Below are 8168 nucleotides of genomic sequence, written 5' to 3' on the forward strand. Positions count from 1 at the left end.
CGGCAATTCAAGATCAAACGAAGCTTTTCTCTCAACAGGTGGGCCGACTTCAGGGAGCAGACCGGCGATAGGAGGTCGGCAACAAACATTCACTTTCAAGGGAGCTTCAAAGAACCAGCTTCAACCTCAGCAAGCTGAGAAGACATTGTTGAGGATCAATGCCGATCAGGATGCCGCCAAGCTTGAGGACCAGTTTAGGGGCTACTAATGGTGTTACAGCCCCTGGGGTGCCTCACCTCTCTGGTTGTCGTTCCAAGTAGGCCAGCCCAAGGCCCCCTAGGTCAGTTTCCCGTCCTGGGCCATCATGTCGGCCCATGGGCTCTATAGAAGGAAGACGCTGGAGGCCTTACTGTTCAAGACAAGGAAGCTGAAGCCATAGAGGACTCTCCTCCACCGACATAGCCGACAATGTTTTTTTTTTAGGGGGACATAGCTGACTATGTTTGTGCAACCCAGGGGCCGCAATATCTTATGTAAGCCGAGACTGAGCTAGTCGATAGACAACATACAACTAAAAATAAGCCGAGGCCGAGTAGGGTTTTACCTCGTAAGGAGGACCTGAACCTAGGTAAATCTGGTCTGCTGCCGATCTACTCACCTCGCTGGGATACCCTACTGATGGATCTGCCAGAATCAGCTCCAACAACTAAAAAAAGGTATGTGTGTGCATCTATGACGCAGAGAGCAAAAGCAATAAATCTTTCTTTTTCTAAAACACGACAAGACTCAGCCAAAACATTAACTCTCCCCATATCAAACTCATTCTCCATACACACCCAATCGCTCGCAGATATGCCCAGCGCAATCATCAATCACAGCTTCAGTTTACCCAAGTTAATCTTTTGCTTGGGGTATGTGTAGGCCTCGTAGTTTATCTTCTGGCCCAGGTAGCTCAGCTTGGTGACCGCGGTTATCAGGTCAACCTTGCATACATACACATTCAGAAGCAGAGTTTAAAAACCAGAGGTGAGGATTTCAGAACATATATATGTCCTGCGGCATTGGCATTGGCAGCTTGAACATGTCCATTAAATCCCTTACCTCGTAGTCGGTTCGGGAGACCGTCTCGCGACTGCGCTGGTACTTCTCGACCCATGGCCGGCAGTCTGGATCAGCGATCAGTTTCTCCTCCGTGGCAGCTTGGTCAGGTCCGAAGAAGGCCGACATCACAGCAACCTGCAGTAGAATTCTCCTGGTATTGGTTAGACTGAAATCACAGCTTTTGCAGTCCAATAGAAAAAGTGATCTATACCAAAGGAAGTTATGAAACGATCAATGAGAAGAAGTGACCTGACGAGGACCGAGACCGACGGAGATAAACTTGTCCTTCATTTCCTGGACAGAAGCGGTGCTCCACTGAGGCACCCTGCCCTCTGGATCAGGTTCTTGTGCGTCGTCTCGCCCAAATATTTTGTCGAAGAAACCCCACTACAATTAATGTGTATCAACTTGTATATTAGCAAACTAGGCCTATATTACAGAAAAGGAAATGAACTGACAGACTCCGGTCTGACGTAGTGAACGAATACCTGCCCACTTGAACCGTATGCTGAGTATAGGGTTCTTCCCTTCTCTTGGTTCCCACCGGTCTTGGCAATGGCCGCATCAAGGAATGTTTTCTTAAGTGCCTGTGATGCTGTTGCAGGTAAAAGTAGATTTGAGTATACAGCAGTACCAACAAAGATCATACTGCTAATGAAATTATACTAATTATCACACCTGCTATTTGGATCAAATCTGCAAATGAAAGGGGACCTCCCTTGGAATATGAATCTATCTCTTTCTTTGCTTCAACTAGCAGATCCAAGGCAGCAGAAAGCCCACTGTTTTCGGGTCTGCTTATTTCTGCACTTTATTGTTTAACAAAAAATTGATCAAACAACAAGGCCGAGCAACTTGTTAGGCTGTCAACTGCAGAGCTTAACTGTAACATAACCACAAAGATGCAGAAAGAGAAGCTGGTAGCTACTACCTTAGCCTGATGGATCCATTTGGCCCTCCTGTCTTTGTTGCCTGCAGAAGAGTTAAGTTAATAGCCAGTAGCACCATCAGTTACTTCAATGTGAACATGTAACTAATTGCCAGAAGCCATTTAGGGAGCAGACCTTGTCGTATGTCATAGCATCATTCAGTGCCAAGGTCAAGAGTGATGGGACAAGCTCTGGCTTTGCCTGCAAAAGACTTTCAGAGTTCAGCCGACAATGGGACAGACAGGTGAAATTGATGACGTCCTGAGTGTACATAATGTGCAGTTATCTCACCTCTATGGCTGCTGTGAGGGTGCTTTTGATGCTTGCTGAAGAAACAAACAGCAAAGTGCATCAACGCGGAAGGTCATTAAGAGGCATATAAGTATGTACTAGCATTTGAGGCGAAAAGAGGGAGCTGAGGCGACCTACATTGGAACTCGGAGCGCTGCCGGCGTTCGATCAGGTCAGCCGCGGCAGCCACCCCTGTGAACCTCGTAGAGCCCTCAACGATTTCCTAACACACCGCACAAACAGCTAACTGTAATTACGATAGATAAGAGCCATGGAGGTGCAGGTTATCATCATTCTTCCATCATGCATGCTGCATTTGTTTAGCTGTGCCATACTGCCACCCATGATGATGCAGCAGAGCTGAGCTGCAGCCTGCAGGGACTGCTGAGCTGCATAGAGAAGTAGTATCACATACCAAGCCAACGGCGGCGCCGAAGCAGCCCCCGATCAGGTCCCTTCTGCGGAGCCGCAGAGCCTCTTCGCAAGCGGCGGCAGCCTCAGCGCCGGAGCCCCCGGCTTTGGCCTGGCAGCACACCTGAATCTGCAGGGAGAAAGCGAGAAACATTCCTGTTAACTTGCATCAGAGTTGAGACTTGCAGTCGGAATATGGAAGCATACGTACGTGTGCGTGTCTGCGCGCCGGCGACGAGACGGACGGGAGGCCGAGCAGCGCGGGAGCCGAGAGGAAGGTCGCGCCCGCCATTTCCCTCACTCCCTTCGACTTGAGCGCTCGCACGGTCTCGGTCACGGGGCTGGCTGGCCGGCGCGTGTGTTGTGCGCTCGGCATGCAGCGGGAGGATTCGGCGGATAAGGCAGCGAATCACTGGCCTGCACGTGCATTCTCCCCTGTCTCCACCACACGTTTGCTGGTAAAACGCATCGCGCCGCTGCGTAGTTCCTCCGCGTCCCGGATTGGCTTCCACATTGTTACCGAGCCAGCCTCCCGTGGTCATTGGCATCATGGCTCGTGCGAGAACACAGAGATGGACGGTTTCTGAAAATGAGCTCCCTGCTGCAGTGCTGCTACTACCTACGCCGGGTTACGTACAGAGGGCGAATGGAGCTGAAAAAGGGCAGGGAGGGTTCACTCAGAGCTCCAAACACATGAACTTTTTTTTTCCGCCGCAAACCAGATACCGTTACCAAAACAACGGAACAAGTCACTTACAGTAGTACATCCAGTTCTTAACCTACAGTTCGTGAAGAAAATAAACGCCCAGATATGGCGAGGCTACAATGCAGCAAAGACGATGAGGGGCATTTCGGGCGTGGAGCAGTGGCTACATCTAGGGCAGGAGCGATAGCAATGGGGCGCTTGCAGTAGAACGACGGGTCACCGTTGGTAGGCCTGGTTCTCCCTCCGCTTCACATAGCGAGTCCGGTCGCTGTAACGCGGTCTATCTTGAGCCCTCTGAGGCACCGGCTCCACCCTTCTCTGCCTTTCCGGTGATCGTTGGACGATCTCTCCGTTCACAAATAACTCGGCTGCAAGGAAGGGCAGCATGATGAAAATCTGGGACAAAATTATCACACTCTATGAAATGCTCTTGATGGAGAACAGAAGTATGTATATGGGTATTATAAAGTTTTGGTCTAAAAGGATCAATTGCAGTTGTAACTAACGGTTCAGGAGGCATATGAACAGTCTGATATTGGTATAAACCCCTGAATAGAAAGCCAAGCAGATCATAACTGAAGGATCAGTCTTTCCAAAAGGATCATTTGAGGACTGCAACCAACACTAATTAACAAATTGATGCACCGTGTGCTACTAAATAAGGCTTCCTCATTCATGTAGTAACTATATTAGATCAAACTGTACAATGAATACATCATTTGCACAAAACTGATGGTGGTTCATTAAGTAGAATTAAGTCCGTAAGAATAACTGGAAGGGAATAGTCACTTGGAATCAGGTATCACAAATCTGATTGACCAATTATACTTTAAGGAAAATTGTGAAGTATGGTCTCCCAACAGCTACCATAAAATTCAAAGAATTCGACAAGACAATGGAATAATGAGCACATAAGCAGTAAGCTTACCGCCATAGTCCTTGTTCTCAGCATCAACATAGGAATCCGGAAGCACAAAAAGAACACCCGGGAGGCCTGAATATTGAAAACACAAACTACGGTTATGAAACCACCAGATATCCAACAGCAAGATATGTCTGAATATTAGCTACTGACATTAAACAAATGTACATATGCAGATAAGTATATAAATACCATAACACTGAAGCTGTACTCAATAGCAATTTTTTCTCTTTAGATTAGCTACTGAACATTCGACAAACAAATATATGCCAAACATAAGGCTGTTACTGCACATTTCACATAATAAACCTTCTAGAATCAAAATATCTAGAAATTGAATCCCTGATACACCATCAACGAAGGAAAAAGTGCAGTAGCATGCCATACAACCCAAGTGAGATATACAAATAACAATGTCCATGAATCAATATATCCACACCAAAGGATCACAGATTGCACAATTCAGTCTCTACTAATATGTGACAGACATGAGCATGTTACAACTTGCCCTTTTCTAAGTATTATGTAATCCTTGGACCTTGGCAATTGGCACTCACGCATTTTGCACTTGAAAAGTTTTGACTTGCAGTTAGCAAAAGGATGTGTTAATCATGTTACTCAACCAGATAACTGAACACTGACACATGACTGTATCAATTGGAAACTGAACCCTATGCCGTTATCCAAATCCCATTATCGCAATGTGTGCTTCAAAGTTCAAACATGGAAACAAGTAAGCATTTCACAGGGTTGTACCTTCCAGCTTGTTGGATGTTTCCTCGTCAATCTCGCACCCAAACCCAAAGTAACGCTCACAGGACACGTTGTAGATCCTCTTCTTCGCCTCCTCCTCGCTACACCGGCGACCAACAAAACAACCAAAATTAGCTTCATTCCGCTAAGCAACCAAGGTCGGGGCGGACAGAAATCGAGCCAAACGCGCACGAATTACCTCCCCACGACCTTGGCGAGGGTCTGGATGTAGCAGTCGATCATCTGCTGCTTGGTGGCGCCCTCGCCGCCGGGCTTGTCCATGACGATGAGCCAGTGCTCGTAGTCGCAGCCGGGGAACAGCGGCGCCATCTCCGTGGGCGCGCGGTCCCCGCCCTGCCCCGGCCGCAGCGGCGAGTACGAGGCGTCGGGCCGCCGCGCCATGCAGCGGACAGCGCGGCCGACCCGAGGCCGCCGCGCGGGGCAACCGGAGGGGCACGGGAGTCTCCGCGAGAGGAGCACCGGCCGCGCCGGGCGCGCGGCGGCGGCGACGGCGCGCGCTGCGGTGGCCATGGCGGGAGTGGCCGCTGGCGGAAGGAGACGAGCGGACGAGGAGGAGGTGGAACCGGAATGGATGGGGTTTTGATTGGGGGTTTGGGAGAAGAGATATTATTATTTGCTGCCCGCGCCTCTGGGCCTTAGTGCTAACGGGCCGTATTCGTAACCAGATCTGAAACGGCCGGCCCGGCCCGGCCCTGCTGGCACAAGACAACGATACAATTGTGCGGCCGTAATAAATAGTCTTGAAATCGTCGGGGCCACGACGGCGAGAGGAGCAGCAGAGGATAGCTTTTCCCCACGGATCCTTCTCGTCTTCCTCTTGATTCGAGTCGCCTCTCCCCGTCAGGTACGAACTCGATCCGCCTCCCCGCAGGGGGATTCGCCGTTGATTTCTTTTCCCGTCGCGTCGATCTGGGCGGATCTGGGCCGGAATCGGCCGCGCTTGATGCTGGGTCGCTTCGTCTATTCGAACCTGCTCGCCCCCGCTATTTCAATTTGGGCGCTGCTTGTTTGATGATCCGGTCGATTGGGGATAAGCAAAGGGGGTCGGGGATCGTTGATTTTTGAAGTAGCTGGCCTCCGCTGCTGGATCTTAGCTGATCTGATCTGGATTTGCAGCTTGAGGTCGGGGTCCGTAATGTGTGGGCATCTAGCTGGCGTGTAAGCTTGTGTAGAACTGCCTGGGTAGATCCAACTATTCTGTGGTGGCTGTTGGTATGTAAGCTAAATTAACACGATTAGCTTGCTGTTCCAAGGTACTCCCTCCGTTCCAAAATAGATGACTCAACTTTGTATTAACTTTAGTACAAAATTAGTACAGAGTTGGTTCATCTATTTTGGAACGGAGGGAGTAGTTCGGTCCTGGAATCATGCAATTGCGTATGAATGTTTAAGCCGCTTGAAGCGAAATACCACTTATGTGCTAGTTTTGCAGCTACACCGTGTGGAGGTGATGTTAATATCTGGCATTCTGAGGAGTAGTAGTTTTGTGGGATTTTAATTCCAGCTATATTTGTCTGTAAAACTGCAGCTAGTTACATATCGGGACATCATGGATAGTGATATAGGCTTCTCTTTTGATAGGAGTTTTGGGATGTTATGAGGGACATTCTATGTTTCAGACCTCCTAACCATGTAAAAATATTGCATACCATTTGCATTTCATTGATCATTGTTCTTCATTCCGCAGCACAAACATGGACTCAAGCAGGCGCCCAAGTGGAATCCAGCAATTGCTTGCTGCAGAGCAAGAAGCTCAGCAAATTGTAAATGCTGCTAGGGCTGGTAAATTTCTTATTTTTGGCTTAATTAATTATGTATCGAGCATAATATTGTGGAGTGAGAGCATTATGAAGTCTGTGAGGGTCTGCTCTGTTTGCTACTCCCTCCGTCTGAAAAAGCTTGTTCCTCAAATGGATGTATCTAGCACTAAGCTTGTTCCTCAAATGGATGTATCTAGCACTAACTTAGTGCTAGATACATCCATTTGAGGGACAAGCTTTTTTGGACGGAGGGAGTACAATGGATACTTTATATTTTGATGCATTCACCGACTTTTGTAGGATTTGTCATGATGTAATGCCATTTTCTTATGTATTTGCTATGTCTTGTCTGCTATACTAAGTGAACTTTAAAGTCATGATAGATGTTGTTCCATTGTGAGTTTGAGATCATCATCTGGTTTATAGCACAGAGCATGGTTGCTACCGTTCTGTAACTTCTTTGCCTGGTAATATTGACTTTCTTACTTGATAGGCCATGTCATCTTTTCTTTTGTTGGGTACAGAAAGTGAAATGTTTGCATTGCATTGTTGAGTTGGCAAAATCTGTTACGGTTATCAAAGCATATACGTACCATAGAAATATCTGAACTTCTATGAATATTATTGTTCACTGCGAAGCTGAAGTTAAAGTACTCCTATCTACTTTTGTCTGTCAACTGAAATCTGATGTCTCTGTCAGCTAAAACGGCGAGGCTTAGGCAAGCCAAAGAAGAGGCTGAGAGAGAAATAGCTGAGTACCGTGCACAAATGGAGGCTGATTTCCAGAGGAAGCTCACTGAGGTATGTACCGCGCATCTGCACATTCAATCTGTTCGTTTATAAGATAATAACAGGGCTTCTGATCATTAATATTCTTGTCATTTCCACTTCCAGACCAGCGGTGACTCTGGTGCAAACGTCAAGCGCCTTGAGCAAGAGACAAACGTAAAGATTGAGCAGCTCAAGCAGCAGGCAGCAAACATCTCTCCAGAGGTGATTCAGATGCTTCTGAGGCACGTCACCACTGTGAAGAACTAAAGGTTGATGAGTCAGCCCTGCATATGATGGCAACTTTGTACTATCTGTTCATTTCTTTGGGTGGTATTATAAGAAATGGCTTTTGCCACTTCCAGCTGTAATTCCTTGTTGTCTTGGAAATAAGCTGCTACAGTTCAGCAGCAGCCATGCCTGATACTACTTGCTAAACCTTTGGTGATTAGTTCGTAAATTTTGTCGATTTCCGACCTTTTTGTCTCTCCCTTGTATGGCTATCAGTATATGTATTTTTTTATGTGAGGTATATTATTCATAAGAGTAAATAAGTTTTTAATCCA

General features: G+C 47.5%; 3 protein-coding genes across 3 annotated transcripts; 1 reads left to right on the forward strand and 2 right to left on the reverse strand.

Moving 5' to 3' along the window:
* Window positions 1–686: 686 nt before the first annotated feature.
* On the reverse strand, window positions 687–3353 carry LOC109749624 (thylakoid lumenal 29 kDa protein, chloroplastic). Its single transcript, XM_020308576.4, has 11 exons — window positions 2884–3353; window positions 2677–2802; window positions 2400–2484; window positions 2262–2296; window positions 2106–2171; window positions 1973–2013; window positions 1720–1850; window positions 1530–1636; window positions 1291–1428; window positions 1042–1176; window positions 687–923 (listed from the first exon to the last, which is right to left on the reverse strand). Exons 1-11 carry the CDS (start codon window positions 3046–3048, stop codon window positions 813–815), a joined length of 1140 nt encoding a protein of 379 aa, XP_020164165.1. The 5' UTR covers window positions 3049–3353; the 3' UTR covers window positions 687–812.
* Window positions 3354–3356: 3 nt separating this feature from the next.
* On the reverse strand, window positions 3357–5654 carry LOC109749625 (multiple organellar RNA editing factor 2, chloroplastic). The gene is made up of 4 exons (XM_020308577.4): window positions 5253–5654; window positions 5057–5154; window positions 4307–4372; window positions 3357–3746 (listed from the first exon to the last, which is right to left on the reverse strand). The coding sequence occupies exons 1-4, from the start codon at window positions 5582–5584 to the stop codon at window positions 3595–3597; spliced, it is 648 nt and encodes a 215-aa protein (XP_020164166.1). The 5' UTR covers window positions 5585–5654; the 3' UTR covers window positions 3357–3594.
* Window positions 5655–5730: 76 nt separating this feature from the next.
* LOC109749626 (V-type proton ATPase subunit G1) lies at window positions 5731–8168 on the forward strand. The gene is made up of 4 exons (XM_020308578.2): window positions 5731–5918; window positions 6762–6856; window positions 7535–7635; window positions 7729–8168. Exons 2-4 carry the CDS (start codon window positions 6769–6771, stop codon window positions 7870–7872), a joined length of 333 nt encoding a protein of 110 aa, XP_020164167.1. The 5' UTR covers window positions 5731–5918; window positions 6762–6768; the 3' UTR covers window positions 7873–8168.

This window comes from Aegilops tauschii, chromosome 2 (assembly GCF_002575655.3).
Source record: "Aegilops tauschii subsp. strangulata cultivar AL8/78 chromosome 2, Aet v6.0, whole genome shotgun sequence".
In the NCBI taxonomy this organism is placed as follows: domain Eukaryota; kingdom Viridiplantae; phylum Streptophyta; class Magnoliopsida; order Poales; family Poaceae; genus Aegilops; species Aegilops tauschii.

Coding starts and splice junctions, on each gene's coding strand:
- LOC109749626 (XM_020308578.2), top strand. CDS start 6,769: ATGGACTCAAGCAGGCGCCCAAGTGGAATCCAGCAATTGCTTGCTGCA. Junction 6,857..7,534: donor TGTAAATGCTGCTAGGGCTG/GTAAATTTCTTA, acceptor TGTCTCTGTCAG/CTAAAACGGCGAGGCTTAGG. Junction 7,636..7,728: donor TCCAGAGGAAGCTCACTGAG/GTATGTACCGCG, acceptor TTCCACTTCCAG/ACCAGCGGTGACTCTGGTGC.
- LOC109749624 (XM_020308576.4), bottom strand. CDS start 3,048: ATGCCGAGCGCACAACACACGCGCCGGCCAGCCAGCCCCGTGACCGAG. Junction 2,485..2,676: donor TCGGCGCCGCCGTTGGCTTG/GTATGTGATACT, acceptor GCGGTGTGTTAG/GAAATCGTTGAGGGCTCTAC. Junction 1,177..1,290: donor TCGGTCTCGGTCCTCGTCAG/GTCACTTCTTCT, acceptor ATTCTACTGCAG/GTTGCTGTGATGTCGGCCTT.
- LOC109749625 (XM_020308577.4), bottom strand. CDS start 5,584: ATGGCCACCGCAGCGCGCGCCGTCGCCGCCGCCGCGCGCCCGGCGCGG. Junction 4,373..5,056: donor AACATCCAACAAGCTGGAAG/GTACAACCCTGT, acceptor TTCAATATTCAG/GCCTCCCGGGTGTTCTTTTT. Junction 3,747..4,306: donor TGAGAACAAGGACTATGGCG/GTAAGCTTACTG, acceptor CCTTCCTTGCAG/CCGAGTTATTTGTGAACGGA.